The 18,582-nt window shown below is 46.8% G+C and overlaps 2 protein-coding genes across 3 annotated transcripts in view; one reads left to right on the top strand and one right to left on the bottom strand.

Annotated features, from left to right (window-relative positions):
• The window catches only part of LOC130128998 (solute carrier family 66 member 2), a 38,498-nt gene extending 26,957 nt beyond the window's left edge, over positions 1-11,541 (bottom strand). The window contains exons 1-3 of one of the 2 annotated variants that reach the window (XM_056298788.1): positions 10,716-11,541; positions 8,501-8,634; positions 5,082-5,126 (exon numbers count right to left, since the gene is read on the bottom strand). In XM_056298788.1, the coding sequence (XP_056154763.1) occupies positions 5,082-5,126; positions 8,501-8,634; positions 10,716-10,918 (382 nt within the window). In that variant the 5' untranslated portion in view covers positions 10,919-11,541. The remainder of the gene's footprint in view (positions 1-5,081; positions 5,127-8,500; positions 8,635-10,715) is intronic. The other variant, XM_056298789.1, reaches the window with a different exon arrangement.
• A 1,151-nt stretch (positions 11,542-12,692) lies between these two features.
• Positions 12,693-16,926, top strand: LOC130128999 (heat shock factor-binding protein 1). The gene is made up of 3 exons (XM_056298790.1): positions 12,693-13,085; positions 13,186-13,252; positions 16,559-16,926. Exons 1-3 carry the CDS (start codon positions 13,041-13,043, stop codon positions 16,693-16,695), a joined length of 249 nt encoding a protein of 82 aa, XP_056154765.1. The 5' UTR covers positions 12,693-13,040; the 3' UTR covers positions 16,696-16,926.
• Positions 16,927-18,582: the final 1,656 nt, after the last annotated feature.

Genomic DNA, 18,582 nt, shown 5'->3' on the forward strand with positions numbered 1-18,582 from the left:
AATCCAGTATTACCGAGTACTGATTGCCATTTCAACTAATTATTATGGCCTCTTAATGGATGCTAACACTAATGTAATTTAGCAACAGAAAGTCAAGAGATTGATCTGTTGAACTTTAACCCATCCATACACACCCGATTAATCAATCGTTTTTCAGATTATTACATAGTAAAAAAAAAAGGGGCTGATATACAACAGTCGACCATCTAAAAGATAAGGTACATTTTACTCGTTTCTGAAGGGAAATTCTTCAACATGTTGAACCTATGCTGAACAACTATTAGAAAGAGCAACTTAATGAACTCAGTTTTGACCTCAAGTTTCATGGTACCTGAAGATTTGTGATTTTATAACAGGATGGAAATCTGTCCTCTTTTAAGTAATAATTCATCTGATAGGTAGTAATAGTCTACATCATGTAAGAAACATGTATTAGTATATTCCTGAAATTTATGTTAACTCTCAACCACCATAAGCAATCTCACACACCAAGCACACAGAAATAGGTAGTAAGAGTTTAATTAAAAGTTCCCTGTGACTTGGCCATGCGAGGGTAAAATCCATAATCCTGCTGGGAGGTCTTAGAAAAGTACATTTAATGATACATAGTGTTTTTTTTCCTCTGTAAAAATGTCAGCCTGTAATTAAGCTTGATGTGAGCTCAAGCTGTGATAATGATGATGTGGCTCTGCGCCAGTGGTAGGGGAACTGTGCTTGTGCAACTTCCAGAATAAAGAGGACATCACAAAATTATACAGGTTCTGCCTTATACCCGCTGACAAGACCTGTCCTAGACCAGTAGGTGCAAGACAGAGCATGGCTGCTTCAGATTGGCCCCTGACTGATGTGTGATTGGTGTTATATTGCGAACTCCCTGTAACTTACTTTGATCCTTTTTCTCTTTACAGTATTCCATGCTTCTTTTTTTTGGGGGGGGGGTGCCCTTTTTTCTCTCCAATTGTACATGGCCAATTACCCCACTCTTCTGAGCCGTCCCGGTCGCTGCTCCACGATCCGGGGAGGGCTGCAGACTACCACATGCCTCCTCCAATACATGTGGAGTCGCCAGCCGCTCCTCACATGATAGGTGCCCCAACCGACCAGAGGAGGCGCTAGTGCGGTGACCAGGACACCTTCCCACATCCGGCTTCTCACCCGCAGGCATGGCCAATTGTGTCTGTAGGGACGCCCGACCAAGCCGGAGGTAACACGGGGATTCGAACTAGCAATCCCCGTGTTAGTAGGCAACGGAATAGACCGCCATTCCATCCTTTATGTCCTCCATTGACCACTGTTAGGAGAAGGTCTTTGAGTGAGCTTATGCGTCTTACCAACTCGACAAATCTGCTGCATCTATTCCTCCCTTCCCCCGGACACTTCCACTCCATCAATTCTCAATTATAACACGCTCAGCATTCATTACTCACACTGCCAGAGCCTAAGATCGGGCACAGACAAGCAAAGCTAAGATCAAAATGACATGGTGCTTTTTTTCCAGCTCTACAGATGTGGGGAGGCTCCTAGTGAGCTACGACCTCTCACAAATGTTACACCCCTGTTGCTAGCACTCGGAAAACCGGCCCGGGCAAGAAGCAAGAAAAGCTGCACCCGAGCACCATGGCAAAGCAAAACATCCTTACCAACTGCTCCTCTACCGAGCCTACAGACAGTCACAAACCCAACAGAGACACAAACCAGCTGAGACGTAACATGTTAGGGCCGACAAGCAATTTGCTCTTACACTTTCCTGCAGCTGCACTGTCAAATAAGTCAAAACAGCGGACATACGGCTACAGACCAACACAGCGATTCATATTAATATTAAACTGGAGTGTGTGCTACTTAGTCTGGAGAGCACATAAACCACAGTATACTAGAGAGCTAAGCTGTGTGCTGTACTGGTCAATAAAAAAAACGTTGTTTACTAGCCCCATCTAGTGTTCATGCAACATACAACAATGACAGTATCATGTATACTGCTCACCTGGGGCCTCCTGCATCAGTCGTTACTATGGGCAAATTTGTTCTTACACACCCATGGGATTTTTTTTGTCTCAGAGACAAGTGTAGAACCTGGGTAACCCCTGAATGTAGACACTGATTGGCTAACTGATGTCCTCGTAGGCCTGGGTGATGGCTCGTTGCAAGAGGTAGACAACAGATGTTAGGAGGAAGGAATTACAAATAACCATCACGCTTTGCTGCTGGCTGTCAGACAATCTTGAGGGCTAAAAAATTCTATGGGTGTGTAAGAACAAATTTGCCCATAGTAACGTGTATTGGGTTAGGTGGGCTGCTGCAGCAGCTTTCATGCTGCTTTCCTCTCAGTTAATGAGCGTCATTTACTTCCAGGTGTTTGCTTTTTTTACTTTTGCTGTTTCGGTGCTTTTCTTAACCACGGGACACCAGGCACGGATGCTATGGAGACTGTGTGTACTGTGATCCAAAGCCATTCAGGCCCACAACGTGCCATATCTTGTGAAAATGTTATGGGCCATTTGTCCAGAAGTTGCCTCTGTTCACATGAATCCAGGAAGCCTTCACAAGACTGTTCTGAAACCACCAACCGGAAACCTGTTTCCTGGATTATCCTGTGACCACGTGGTCTCTTTTAACTGCGTAACAGCCATGATCTACTTCTGTGTTAATAAAACTACTACAATTACCACTACTACTACTATTACATTTGGCTGCTCCCGTTAGGGGGCGCCACAGCGGATCATCCATTTCCATCTTTTCCTGTCCTCTGCATCTTCCTCTGTCACACCAGCCACCTGCATGTCCTCCCTCACCACATCCATAAACCTCCTCTTTGGCCTTCCTCTTCTCCTCTTCCCTGGCAGCTCCATATTCAGCATCCTTCTCCCAATATACCCAGCATCTCTCCTCCACACATGTCCAAACCATCTCAATATCACCTCTCTTGCTTTGTCTCCAAACTGTCCAACTTGAGGCGTCCCTCTAATATACTCGTTCCTAATCCTGTCCTTCTTCATCACTCCCAATGAAAATCTCATCATCTTCAACTCTGCCACCTTCAGCTCCACCTCCTGTCTTTTCATCAGTGCCACTGTCTCCAAACCATACAACACAGCTGGTCTCACAACCATCTCGTAAACCTTCCCTTTAACTCTTGCTGGTACCCTTCTGTCGCAAATCACTCCTGACACACTTCTCCACCCAATCCACCCTGCCTGCACTCTCTTCTTCACCTCTCTTCTGCACTCCCTGTTACTTTGGTTTTCTCCCTAATTGTACTTGGCCAATTATCCCACTCTTCCGAGCCGTCCCGGTCGCTGCTCCACCCCCCTCTGCCGATCCGGGGAGGGCTGCAGACTACCACACGCCTCCTCCAATACACGTGGAGTCGCCAGCCGCTCCTTTTCACCTGACAGTGAGGAGTTTCACCAGGGGGACGTAGCACGTGGGAGGATCCCGCTATTCCCCCCAAATCCCCCCCCCCCGAACAGGTGCCCCGACCGACAGAGGAGATGCTAGTGCAGTGACCAGGACACATACCCACATCCGGCTAACAGACAAGGGCAATTGTGTCTTTAGGGACGCCTGACCAAGCCGGAGGTAACACGGGGATTCAACGGGATAGACCGCCATGCTACCTGGACGTCCCCTGGACACAATTTTTATTGACAGGTACGTTACATCCTCATCTAAGTGACCTCTTCAGTCTCAACTGACTGCAGGTATCCCCACCCTGATAAACAATACAGCTGCACAACAACCGAAACCAGCGATAGGCTTCCTAAACAAACATGGGTGTGAGCATTAAGCAGCGTTACAACGGCCATGTGCATTATTCACAGAGGATTTGGGAATGGTTCCAATTATTACGCACTGTGTGGCTTACATCCTACTCTTGCCACACAGTGCACGGGTATAACCGGAGCTGGCAGTTTCTCCTGGTGCCACCTCATTGTCAACTCACACACCGCCCTTGCACAACACGCCTCTTACATCACAAATATATGCCTAAAAAAAAAAAAACTTGTCCAGGACGCACAACAGGATAAGCAACACAGGTTTAACTCTTCACATTCACACTGGATGTATGTGATCCTGGTCTGCAAGCCCTGATCTTGACAGTAGTTCAGTTGTTCTGAGCGTTTCCCTACTCCACAGTGCAGTGAGCAACGGGTGTACGACTAACGAGCTCAAAATAAGTGTCATTCAAAGGCAAACGTTAAAAAAAAACCCACTCGAGTTAGAAGACAAAGACGAGTGAAGTCATAAAGTCTGATCTGCTTAAAGTGAAGGTATGTGATTATCAAGCTGGTGTAAGACAGGTAGGTGCAGTAAGACAGGTAGGTGTAGTAAGACAGGCAGGTGCAGTAAGACAGGTAGGTGTAGGTCCACAGTACAGGGCTGCAGCGTTGACAGAGGAAGCATGCAACTTGAACATTCCCGTGCACCAGTTTGGGGTTCCTTTAACAGAAAAATGCGCACACACACACACTCACGGTGATGGGAGTTCACTTCAAAAGGGCGTCTCACGGCACGACGTTTCAGACGAGAGAGATGCGAGGTCAGTCTGGTCACAAGTGTGAGAAGGTTGGCGACAAACCTTAAAGCAAGACCGCCAGCGAGCCCAGGGATAACACAGTTCATGCAGGTTAGTCTCAAAGACGGGTTACGTGACTCTAAAATGCATGATCACTTTCATTTTCTCAACGGAAACCGCCGTTGCCTGCGAATGACAGAATTGTGCGTTATCAAATGCATGCCAAAAATCACACCCACGCAGCTTCTGCAACACAAGCTTGACCCTCTGAAATCCGGGCGGGGTAACATGCATTAGGAGCAGCGGAGAAGGCGAATGGGAATCATGTCCCGCAAGTGAAACACGGACATTGCATCAGGCTAGCGTGCAAACACAATGGGGTCATGCTGGAGCAGTTGTGTTAGGCATCGGTTAGTTTTAACTGGGCAAAAAAATAAAAAATAAACGGGGCGGGGGAGGGGGGGGGCGGCACACCGGGTCATGCGGATACACAGAGATGAAGATGAACTACAACTGATGGGACAACTGATGTTTTCATGGCAGACAGAGCAAGTACTGTACGTACCCAGAAAGAGCCTCTTAGCGATTTTGATCTCCTCGTCCTTACCGTCTGTTGCAACAGACACACACACACACACACACACAAGAACAAAATGAGAGGGAAAGCGGGAAAAAAAACAAGACAGCTTGATTTCTCCTGTCAAAATCCAAAACCAATTTCCCCCTGGTCACAGGAGCGAGTTAGCATTTCCCCATGTCCTGTGTGACATGCGTTACGATAGGTCGGTTTCTATTCAAGGAAAAGCATTTCAAACATTAATTTATTTATTTCTATCCCCAATTATACCCGGCCAATCACCCCACTCGTCCGAGCCGCCCCGGTCGCCGCTCCGCCCCCTCTGCCGATCCGGGGAGGGCTGCAACTACCACAGGCCTCCTCCGAGTCGCTTCTTTTCGCCCGACGGTGAGGAGGAGTTTTGCCAGGGGGACGTTAGCGTGTGGGAGGAGCACACTATTCCCCCCAGTCCCCTACCCCCCGAACGTCCCCTACCCCCCGAACCGGCGCCCCGACTGGACTAGAGGAGGCGCTAGTGCAGTGACCAGGACACATACCCACATCCGGCTTCCCACCCACAGACACGGCCAACTGTGTTTGTAGGGACGCCCGACCAAGCCGGAGGTTACACGGGGATTCGAACCGGCGATCCCCGTGCTGGCAGGCGACGGAATAGACCGCCACGCCACCCGGGCACGCCAACATTCAGTTTTTAGGAGTAATCATTGATCCAGGTCTCTAATCTGCCTCCCTCTAAAACTATTGCTGGAACTGTCAGTGAAACTCGCTGAGGGTCAGGCATTATATTTGGAAAAGCTTCTCTACGGTGGACCAGTTCGTACCGACAGCAGAGATTAAAACGGCAACATCTGTGCAAAGGAAGAAGCTCAGCTCGAGGATTATAAAGCGAACACTGCATCGAGTCAGCCGATTTAGCCTCAGGATACCGGATCCGTAGATAATCGCACCCATTGCTCAAGAGTCCTGCCCTCGGCCTACTTGTCGGTCAGCAAAAGAACCATAACCGAAACCGTTTCAGTCTGTTTCACGGCTGCGTGTCGGCTAAATAACTCTAAAACCGACATCCATCAGAGTGACACAGGACTAATTCATCAAAAGCGGGTTGGCTTTTCTTCGTCGATTTGTGCACAGCGGCTGATCGTGAAATGTTTCAGAGTGAGGTTTGAAATACAACTAACGACTTCATAAAAACAATTAAAAAAAAGAGAAAGCTGCAAGTTCATAGCAGCTTTGCCCTAATTTAGGGAAACCAGATTAAACTTTACTGTGATGGATGTCATCACTCGCCATGGATCATTTGCCTCCGTCCCACCTGAGGGTCCTGTGTAGCTCGGGTCGGTGGAGCGCCTCGTTTCACGGCAGCATACGAAGAGCAAGGAAATAATTCAGGGAGGGTTTGGCGTTTCATTCGCACCGGGACCACCCCATGATGTAATGTGATGCAGTCATTTCAGTGTGAAGTGCTTTGTGCCCGAGGACTAGCAAAGCCGTGAAATGCAGATTCCAACTGATCCCCACGAGACGACTTTTGATAGAAGATGAGCTACAAAGAAAACCAACACGATTCCGCAGTAGTTCCACGATTATTATCAGCGTCTGAGAAGAGAAATCAGCAATTGGCATTAAAAACTTGGATCCACACCCTTATATCTCACTGTAAGATTGACCACCGTATTTCCCGGATTATAAATCATCTTTTTTTTACTAGTCAGGCTGGTCGTGCGACTTATATTCCATATTGATTTATACAGTGGCCACATTTACATGCACAGTTAAGTCAAGCTACAGTTATAGCGCGATTAGGCCATGTAATTGGACGACTGTCGTTGTCCCGGTATACAAGAACCGCGGGAGAATCGATTTATTGACGGAAGTATGTCCGACCCCGGTACGGTAGGTGGCGAGATGCCCCCTTTCAGCTGGTTGCTATTGGATGAAAGACCGCCGCGGGGACTATGGATCATGCGCAGAACGCCTAGGCCAGTTCGCGGCTGACTGAAGCGTACACATGCCCAGAGTAAATCCATCCCCAACCGCATCATCTAGGTGTGTTAGTCCGACTTCGAGAAATTCGATTTAGTACGATTTCAGTCGGACTAACACGTTTACGCGTATTTTAAAAGTCCAGTTTTAGTCGGACTAACACGATAAATCGACTTTTTCCAACATCATGTAAACGTAGTCGGACGAATAAACTGCATTTCAACGAAGGCCACTAGATGGCACTGTTTCATCTTGCGACTCGATTGAAAATAGTCTCGCGGCAGGTTTTAACTTTGCGGCGGGTGGGTGCGGGCGACCAAAAAAATACAAAACTGTGGGTCACGGGATCTAGCTAGCGCTAACCAGAAGGATGAAGTCAACAAATGAAGTTGAAAAGAAGATCAGAGTAGGTCATCACAACACAAAACAGAAGCAAGGCAAGTCGGACGTTTGGAAAAAATGCTCAGTCGTTACTGGCTAGGTGGAAATGAACTGGACTTTGGTAGTTGTGATGATCTCCAACGGGCACAAATCTGGCACCTCTGGGTTGAGGCGACCATACCTGCTCCGTTCTCCCCGGGCAAAGTTAGCTCTCCTTCAGAGATAAAGCGCTTCTTCCTGCACATTTTAGACAAGATAATGCCTAGAAATGTGTGGCACTTTGCTGTAAAGACAGCCGGCTGTATGACGTCGCTGTGGGGAAAGGCTTTGTTGACATAGAATATAAAACATTTACTGACATTGTACAGAATAAAATGCTACTTAGAGCGTTAAAAGACACAAGGAAACGAAACAAAACAAAACAACCTCAGCAAAACAAACAACAACACATGTTCTAAAACCCATCCGTTACCCAAACCGCTTATCCTGCTCTCAGGGTCTTGGGGATGCTGCAGCTTATCCCAGCAGTCACTGGGCGGCAGGCTGGGAGACACCCTGGACAGCCTGCCAGGCCATCACACAGGGCCAATATACACACACACACACACACACATATTCACATCTAGGGACAATTTGGTAATGCCGATTCTCCTGACCTACATGTGTTTGGACTGTGGGAGGAAACTCACGCCGGCAAGGGGAGAACATGTAAACTCCACACACAGGATGACCCTGGATGACCCCCAAGGTTGGACTGCTTTTGTTTAAATTTGTTTATGTGAGCATGTTTTTTTGTACTTTTTCTTTCCTTTTTTTTCTTTTCTCACAAATGGAAAAACACCCCATGTTCTATTTTTGTCTCCTACAATAAAAATAAAAAAATGTTAAAATTTAATGTGCATCTGCAGTCAAGGTAGTTAAAAAGGAGAGACACTCAAGACAAAACAAGACACAGGTGCATGCAACACACACACACACACAGGTGATGTAACCATGTATTGGTGTGTCTGTGGTGGTGCTGGTTACCAGTAGAGGACCCTGACCTGTGAAGGAGCGGCGCTTGGTGTTGAGCTCCGTGGCCATGCGGACGCTGGTGCAGAGGTTCAGCATGATCAGCATCGTAACAATCATGATGATGCTCTGCCACAGCAGCGGCGTCTCGAAGTAGCGCCCGAATCTGACCAGCCAACGAGGAAAGAAAAGGCAACAAGTTTGTTAGGATGTGATAACAATCAATACACAAAAACGTTTCATGAGGGAAATCAAAGGGTGGTTTTGTGCCTACTTGTTTCCCCCACAGTTCTCTTTTTTACTTGTTTTCGCCCCCCACCCCTTTTTTTCTCCCCAATTGTATCCGGCCAATTACCCTCCGCGCCGCCCCGGCCGCTGCTCCACCCCCCCCTGCCGATCCAGGGAGGGCTGCAGACTACCACGTGCCTCCTCCGATACACGTGGAGTCGCCAGCCGCTTCTTTTCACCTGACAGAGAGGAGTTTCACCGGGGGGATGTAGCGCGTGGGAGAAGGGAGAATCACTCTTATTTCCCCCAGCTCTGCCTTCCCCCCCACCTCTGAACAGGCGCCCCGACCGACCAGAGGAGGCGCTAGTGCAGTGACCAGGACACATACCCACATCCGGCTTCCCACCCGCAGTTACACGGTAGTGACAGTTCAATGTTTTCAAAGCGATTTCCCCGCCCGGTGTGAAGGCTGGATTGTTTGAGATACTCCAACACTGATCACAGAAAGCTGAATCAGTTCACCGGGACACAGCGTTTATTGCCAGATATGTTTCATCACTCGTCTAAGTGACCTCTTCGGTCTCAACTGACCGCAGGTGTCCCCACCCTTATAAACAACACAGCTGCCTAACGAGCGAAACCAACCCAACGATCGGTTTCATACGCAAATATGGGCATGACCATTAACTAGAGTTGCAATGGTCACGTGTACTTTTCACAGAGGATTGGAGAATGGTTGCAATCACAGTATTGTAAGATGGTGACAGATGTACTCTTAGCCCCCCCCCCCTCCCAGGTCAGGGATGGTCGTTCCCTCTTCACATAGCTGGCCTCTTTGACTCCTCATTCAAACCAGCGTTCCTCCCTATCAAGGATGTGCACATCCTCATCCTTGAAAGAGTGGCCCCTGGCCTATAGATGGGTGTAGACTGTGGAGTCCTGGTCTGAAGCGTTAGCTCTCCTGTGTTGTGCCATCCTCTTGGCCAGCGTCTGTTTAGTTTCCCCGACGTACAAGTCACGGCAACCCTCCTGGCACTTAACAGCGTACACAATACTGCTCTGTTTGTGCCGGGGGACCCGATCCTTGGGGCGGACCAACTTCTGGTGCGGCATTTTTCGGAGTTCGAAAGCAACTGAGACGCGGCGTTTGGAAAATACACGTGTCTCAACTGGTCCGACACTCCCTCCACAGACGTAATCGCCACTGGCTCATGGTTAGGCAGCTGTTGTCCTTGGCTGGTGCACTGTCTTAATGTCTTCCTGCCTTGACAAACGCCCAGTTAGGACAGCCACACTTAACCAGGGCCTGTTTAATGTGGGATTTCTGCCCTTCCCCGGCCGCTGTGTCAGTGGGGACGTTGTCAGCTCGGTGGTCCAGCGTCCTGATGACTCCTAGTTTGTGCTCCAGTGGATGATGATGAGAGTCAACCCTTAAGTACTGATCAGTATGTGGTGGTTTACGGTGAACATCAACAATCAAATGTCCCCCATCACCAACCGCAATTTCACAGTCGACTGCAATTGGTTCCACCATCAGCTGCAACGTGTCAGGCCAGGACTCCACAGTCTACACCCATCTACAGGCCAGGGGCCACTCCTTCAAGGATGAGGATGTGCACATCCTTGACAGGGAGGAAGGCTGGAGTCAAAGAGGCCATCAATGTGAAGAGGGAACGACCATCCCTGAACCGAGGTGGGGTGGGGGTGGGCTGCCTCGGTCAACAGTACGCGTTGCCATCGTAACTCCAGTTAATGGTCACGGCGATTTGCAAATGACACCAACGGTTTCCGGTCTTGACGCCCCTGCACTGTTCGTAAGCGAGTTGAGGCTGAAGAGGTCACTTGGACGAGCGATGAAACAGCTCCATAAACGTGTCCAGGTGAACCGATTCAACTTTTCTGGGGTTTTCCTTGCCCGACCAAACACGCACACGCACACGCACTCGCACACGCACCCGGCACCGCCGTTACTCGGCGTCAGCATACGCACAACGTGCCACGTCAGGCGCGTGATCGTACCTGAAGAGGATGCGCAGGATGTTGGCCACCAGGAGGACGAGGCACACGTATGTGGAGAATCCCTCCGCGTTCTGCGTCCGACGTATGTCCCTGTACTGGGGGACGTAGGGCACCACCCCGCCGAATACCATTGCGCCGGTAGCGATCCACGACACCAGCTGGTTAAACACGTACACGATCTGGTCAAACACCTCATCTTCCATTGTTCAGACGATCGGTGGGTGGGGGGGGGGTTCGGGGGGCAACGGCTGACACCGATGCTCGGAACCGGATGGAGAGGTGTCAGAAGTTGTTTCCGCGCACTACTTGTCCTCAGCCTCTTCCTGGTTCCCTCGATAAGCTGCCGGCGTTGGTCTGTGATGACGCTGCACTTTAGACAAAGTTACCCCGCCGACTTGAGCGCGCGGAGGGACCTCCCCGAGGAAAGCGTTGTCTTGCCCCGCGCACAAAGACGGAAACCGGTCGTCTTCTTCTTCTTCTTCTTTGTTTGTTGTTGGCACCGCCACGCCATCACAGGTCGACTACATAACCGGGTGCGAGGAGACGCGCTGGCGTTGCCGTAGCGGCAGAAAGCGACGGACCGGAGAGAGCCAACATGGATGTTGGGAAGTGAGCGTCAAAACTCATGCCAAACCCCCCTCCTCCCCCCCCCGACTTTTTGGCTCTACAAATATATCAATACTACCCGCTTTGCGCGGTTAAAAATACAGTAGCAAAATACGTGAGATTGTCGAGGCGTACGAAAAAAAAACAAAAACAAAACTAAACGCGGCTGACCGGTACAAAACAAGACTACGTACTGCGGGATATCGTTAACGTCCCCTCACCGGCGGCCTCCCTGAGGTGGTCTCCGGAGACATTCTCTCGGAAACCACGTGGTCGAGCGAAAGCCGGCCGAGCCGTTGGAGGGGGCGGGCGACGTCATACGGTGCGCGCACTTCCACGTGGTTTCGGAGAGAAAGTGGATTAGATTGCCCGCTGGCTTTTTTTTTTGTAAACAAACTTTATTGGCACACGCGCGTGACAATACGAAACACGTGAATCATGCCTTCACATACAAAAGGGTAAGATAAAACATCAGTACACACTGGAAGGTGTGTAAGCGGATAACATGATGTATAATATGTATAAGAATAGAAAAAGAAAAAAAGGGGGAGATGAGAAAAAAGTTAAATAATAAGGGTCCGGGTGTTATTATGTCAAAAGATTGTCGTAATGTTTCAGGAATAGGTGTATTTTTTTATAGAGGCGCCGCAACGCTTTCTGCTACGTCAGGGAAGCCACGCCCCCGAATCAAGACACGGCGTGGTCCTACGAGGAACCATGTTCGGCTCCGGATCAACAGCCTCCTTCCTGGCCGACTGCACACATGGGGAACACGGGGCGCTATATCAGTAATAAGGGGGTATTCCTGTTATCTAAAGTTACATTACACTGTCTAAATATTGTTTTGTCACAAAAAGTGGCTGTTGCAGCTGGAAAAACACTCTAAAAAATGCAACTTGACTGACTGACTGATTGATTGATGGATTGATTGATTGATTGATTGATTGATTGATTGATTGATTGATTGATTGATTGATTGATTGATTGATTGATTGATTGATTGGGGGGAAAGCAACAAAAAAAACCGGGCGTTTGATGACTGACTCAATATTCAGATTATAAAGGCTTTGTAAGAGGATTTTAGTGACGGTTATATAACCAGCGTGGCAGACTGCCTGTCATCTGTCACTGTGAACGAAGATAATCCTTATTAAAAAATAAAAAAACAACAACATGGGGCAGCAAACTGTAGATATTTGCTCCCCAGTCATCACACAACATACAAAAAAATGAGCCGAGTGGTGCAGAAGCTGCTGCTCCGTACCGAAGCGCAGGTAAACCCATTAAAGGGTTAAAAAACCCCATGGACATGGATCCAGGAAACTCCAGCCCATTAATACATTTCTGAAAACTACTTCCCGAACAAACATGGTGCAGATGTGTCCCTGCGCGTGAGGGAATGCACCCTGAAGCCGCTTCGCGGTAGCTGCACATCTGGCCCGACCCCCCCCCCCCCCATTTAACACGTCTCCGATTAAATGATCTGGGTGCAAACGCGGAGAAAAGTCGGATTTCCAGCGTTTTGTACAGACAAGCCAATTTCCTTAATTGCAGTCAGGAGAGAGGGGGGGGGATGGTGAAGCGGTCCACTCCCAAAGACTTAAATCGTTGGACGCATGGAGGCGTTTGGACGGAAGGTCGTCTAGGAGCAAGGGAACTTGTCCAGATCTCTCGCTCCTCTGCTGCAGAGAACACCGGAGGGCTCCGCTGGAAGAAACGATGGCGAAAGCCGACTGCAAAGCAGCCAAAGAAATGACCAAGACAGTAAGTTGAAGTGGGGGTGGGGGGGGGAAGACTCCGAAATGACAAGGCTGCCACAATAAAAGCACAGCCGTTACTGACGACGCCTTCCGCCTCTTTGCAGATGGAGAACACGATGCAGCGTCTTCACGGACGATTTCAAGCCATCACCCAGCAGATGGGATCGCAAAATATCCTTTCGCCACGGCCGTGTCACAAGTAAAGACTCGGCTCCTGTTGCGGTTGAAAGCTGCAGAATAAAGATTAAAGAGCATTTCGTGGCGTAGAAATCCGCCCTTCACTTCCCAACCCTATAGATTAAAGGCACGCGGGTTTTTGGTCACGGGGCGGGCAGGACAGGGGCGGGAGCAGGTTTCACGCAGGACGAGGCTGTGGAATTGGGTCACGAGCAGATAGGAATCCCCGTGGGTATCCGGCGGAGCTCTGGAAATGGGTTCACATCCGGCATCCCCCCGCTCGTGGCCATTCGTGGATCTTACCAGTCATTAAATCAGTGCTGGATTGCATCAACATGTGTATTGTTTTCGGGATCACAGTTTAGTGGTCCACTTGTACCACAGCACGTGCCGTATCTGGGCGCGCCTAATGGGAAGGGCTGGCGTATCACGCGCGCGCAACGTTGGATTTTGGCGTATGCACAGCGGGCAAAGTGTAATATCGTGTTATTTGCACGCATATTGGTGAGTCCGGGTAGTACTGTCAAAAATACCCTGGTAGATGTACTATGGTAATTGTACCATTGTAGTACCATGGTATAACTACGAATGAATGAATGACTGAATTTATTTCGAACATGTTAAAATAACAAAATGAAAATATATAGGCAGGAATACAAAAACAAATGGACATAACAGCGAACCTATTGTGCAAACTCTGTGTAACAACACAATAACTAGTCCATGTTCGAAAAGGGCGTAGGATGAAGTAAAGAACTTTTCTGGTCCTACACCCTTTCTTATACACCATCGGTCAAGTCAAACCAAAACAAACCAAACCAAAACGAAACAAAAGTGAGAAAAAGAAAAGAAATACCACTCCATACAAACCAAAATAAACACAGCACAAGTCAAACAAGGCAGCCTACACGCCATGCTATTCCAGCCCACATCCATCCTGTATCTGTTCAATATGTTATTCTTAAAGAGCTGTTTGAACGCACGGTGGCGCAGTGGTTAGCGCGGTCGCCTCACAGCGAGAAGGTCCTGGGTTCGAGCCCCGGGGTAGTACAACTTTGGGGGTCGTTCTCTGTGTGGAGTTTACATGTTCTCCCCGTGTCTGCGGTGGGTTTCCTCCGGGGGCTCCGGTTTCCTTCCAAAGACATGTAGGTCAGGTGAATTGGCCACACTAACTTGTCCCCAGGTGTGAATGGCGGCCTGTCCAGGATGTCTCCCCGCCTGCCGCCCAATGACTGTTGGGATAGGCTCCTGAGAGCAGGATGAGCGGTTAAGATAACGGATGGATGGGTGTTTAAACTTACTTACTGATGTTTATTTATCGGGATCCCCATTAGCTGTGCCCTAAAGCAGTGGTTCTCAACCTTTTTGGGGTCCTGGACCCCCTGCGTATTTTTGATCTACCCTCCACCTGATCTTGGGGGACGGGGGTTGCAATTTGATAGAAACAGTAGAAACTGCATTTTAAATTGCATTATAGCATTTATTCACTCTTTGGGGCAAAAATAAGAGCTTTCAGTTGTAACTTAGATATAGTTAACACAACAGAATTCTTATGCAGTAACTTTCAGATATATGTAACAACACAGAATATGTATTCAGTAACTTTCAGATATAGTTAACAAAACAGAATATGTATTCAGTAACTTTCAGATATAGTTAACAAAACAGAATATGTATTCAGTAACCTTCAGATATATGTAACAAAACAGAATATGTATTCAGTAACTTTCAGATATATGTAACAAAACAGAATATGTATTCAGTAACTTTCAGATATATGTAACAAAACAGAATATGTATTCAGTAACTTTCAGATATATGTAACAAAACAGAATATGTATTCAGTAACTTTCAGATATATGTAACAACAGAATTTTTATGCAGTAACTTTTAACAATGCAAACGGGAGCGAGATCTCTTATTAAAATACAATAAATGACACTTGTGAAACAGATGTAATTAGAGAAAAAAGTCCTGTTACCCTTTATAGTTTAGGTAGATAAAGGTCTCAGTCACATTTGAGTAAAATAATCCTATTTCTATAAATGTCATAGGATCTTTTTTTTTTAAAGATATTTTATTTTCGCGGACCCTTTGCAATTACACCACGGACCACTAGGGGTCCGCGGACCCCCGGTTGAGAAACACTGCCCTAAAGCACCGCTAGTACCACAGCACATACCGCGTGGACACTGATGTCCACATCTTTATTTCTTTTGTTCCATAGATGAACTCCTTTGATGGATATACAACGAAGTTTTGCATTTGTCCTCACTAATTGTTTTTTTTTTAATGTACATATTCCTCTGAGACCGTGTTTACTTTCCCCCATTTGGGAACTGCCGATTTCTTGCTCTGTACATGATTTAATAGTTTTGAAGTCAACCAAATCCTTAAATTTTAGCGCTTTCAGATTGATGAAGAGTGGGTTTGTAGGCTGTCTGTAAGTGGTTTTGTTTACAATTCTTGTGGCTCTTTTTTGAAGGATGAAGATTGGGTTAGTGTTTGACCCCGTTTACACTCGGTTTTAAAATGCGTTCTTGCGATCGGATCACAAGTGGACGGCGCTAAATACACGTGTAAACGACCACCAAGACGTTTAGTGAACCGGTTACTCAAACCACTTGCCGAGGTGGTCTGGGACGCATTTGACCACATATCTTTTGCAGTGTAAACGCTGATGCGTCCTGATGCGTCCCCGACGAGGACGTAACAGGAAATCGTCTTCTTCTTCTTCTGATCTGATCGCAAGTGGTCAGCAGGACGCGTTTTGGAGACGCATGATGGACACAGGTGTAAACAGCGACGTGTCTCGCTGTCCACTTCTGATCCGATCACCCAAAACACATTTTAAAACCAGGTGTAAACAGGGTCTTTGATTTGTATGCGTTCCTCAACACCTCCACACAGTAGGTGACGTGTGGAAGTATGAAGGAACAGTACAAGGCGTATAGTGCTGGTTGATGCAGGAGATCTTTGACTTTATATAATATTGCAACTAACTTTGATATTTTTGCTTTAATCTATTTTATATGTGGCTCCCAACATAATTTATTGTCTATTATTACTCCATATATAGTCTTAAATCAATACTGGGTTGCATCAACATATATATATATATATATATATATATATATATATATATATATTTTCAGGATCACAGTTAAGTTGTCCAAGTTAGAAGTGCAAAAGCGTGATCGTATAAACATCTCTCACTTGTTCCTTCTCTAAGAATTGCGGTTGTGGTAGTTTGCCATGCAAGTTGGAAGTTTTCAGGAAGCATTTCCCTAACCTTGATACTTGATGAGATGGGGACGCGCATCGATGACCTTGAGAAGAAAGTGGCTGATCTCGTGACGCAACCCGGGGAGGAGGAACAGCCCGGTTCAAATGACTGGGACAGTCCGCGGCCCAGTGGGCCTCCACCCAGCAGCTGAACACTTCTCACCAAATTGTAGTTTCTGGGAGGACCAACTCCCATCACACATTAAATGTGACCTCAAACTTCTCGTGGGGCACCCATTAAGGGATGCTACAATGTATCTATAATGTATCTATGTATTCTCACAACACTGGAATTAGACCCCCACACACACACTGGTTTCCTCTGGTTTCACAGTCACTGTAATTATGTAAACTTGTTTGTAGTAAATGAACTTTGTAACAAATAAACTTCTATCCTTTTGTACGTATGTGTGTCATTTTTTAACAATTTTGTCCTGTTCTGTGAAGCACTTTGTAACCTTGTTTAGAAAAGTGCTATATAAGTTATTATTATTATTATCATTATTATTATTGTTATTATTATCATTGTTGTTGTTGTTGTTGTTGTTGTTGAGATTTGCTGTGTCAGGCAGTAGAAGCTCATAATGAAAACCGGAAAATGATAAATTTGAGAAAATCTAGAGCTGTTCAAATAACAGCCGGCAAGAAAGAGACATCTGGAAAGATACAAGATGTATCTGTGAATAATTAAAAAAAAAGTCTCGAGGTTTGCTTCCACATTTGTCACTGCATCCTCCTTTTACGGTCATGTCATACGTTACAATACAACAACAGAACTACACGAACTTGCTCGTTTTCAGGACCTTTGTGCAAATGGAGACTTTATGAAGACCTAGATATTCTCAAACTAATAGTCCTTGCATTTTGAGGCTCCAGACCTGCACAGAAGTCCTGATTATATGGATGGCTGCATGGATGGATGGCTCAACGAGTAAAGATGGTTAAAACAAAGCCATCTTACAATGAGTAAGTGCTGTTAGATCAACAGCTTTTAATTTATTTTATTTTATTTTTTACAGTTTCATTGTCTCTGATCAAAGTGAAGCTGACTGATACGGCCTGGTTTGGGACAAAGCTTGGTCGGGGAAACTAATGCTAAACTATGCGGCTGTCATTCTTTGACTGATGTCCCTTTGGATTGTCAGTGTCTTGTCAGTTTCATATCCCTCATATCCAGTGTGAGAAATTACAACCAGCCAAATATTGATAGTACTTGGCTGTGGCCGAACAAGTGAGAAACATCTCCACCATTTGGGTGGTTCCTCTGTCTGCCAGAAGTCAGTTTTGCTGGTAAGCCAGTAAGGCTGGCCGGGGTATTGTTAGCATGTGTCGACATCTGACTCTTCACATGGCAAGGGTATTTGAGCAGAGGCAACTGTCAATTTACATAAAAGAAATAATAATACAGAACAATACTACAAAGATTGGTAGTAATACTCCTGAGGAAAAGGTAACTATGGAAGGCACAGCTAAAGAGACCGTTTCTGTGACAGAAAAATTCTCACCTACCCAAATACAGGACATCACCACAGTACTGATGTCCGACCTCACATATATTTCATGGAAGGAGAATTCTGCAAACATCTAGAATGTGGATGATTGTGCAGCACCTGTACCAAAGCGCCTGCTCCCACTGAATTTGATCCAACTTTTCTGGGATTTCTACACCTGGTTTATTGAGCATGCATCCAGGCACCTGTACCACCTCACACAAGAGATGCCAGAGCTCACAGTAAACCCTCACAGCACCACTATGACCCACACAACCTGCACTTTTATGTCAGGAGGTCCAGGCTTTTTAAGATGGAAAACTTGACCGGCACGATGGCCCAGTGTTTAGCAGAGTTGTGACCAAGTCACTGTTATGCAAGTCATACGAAAGTCTCAAGTCTTAACCTTCGAGTCTCAAGTCAAGTCCCAAGTCATCGAGCTCAGGTCAAGTCAAGTCACAAGTCCCTAATTTCAGGTGTTCAGTCATCAAGTCTCAAATGTAGGGTGTTTTATACCAATTTAACACATTTTTTTTAAATTCAGGTAAT

This window comes from Lampris incognitus, chromosome 18 (assembly GCF_029633865.1).
Source record: "Lampris incognitus isolate fLamInc1 chromosome 18, fLamInc1.hap2, whole genome shotgun sequence".
Taxonomy (NCBI): domain Eukaryota; kingdom Metazoa; phylum Chordata; class Actinopteri; order Lampriformes; family Lampridae; genus Lampris; species Lampris incognitus.

What these genes read in the sequence shown, in the direction of transcription:
- LOC130128999 (XM_056298790.1), top strand. Translation starts at nt 13,041, where the DNA reads ATGGCGAAAGCCGACTGCAAAGCAGCCAAAGAAATGACCAAGACA. An exon ending in CCAAAGAAATGACCAAGACA is followed by an intron (nt 13,086 to 13,185) that starts GTAAGTTGAAGT and finishes GCCTCTTTGCAG; the next exon opens with ATGGAGAACACGATGCAGCG. An exon ending in CCAGCAGATGGGATCGCAAA is followed by an intron (nt 13,253 to 16,558) that starts ATATCCTTTCGC and finishes TAACCTTGATAC; the next exon opens with TTGATGAGATGGGGACGCGC.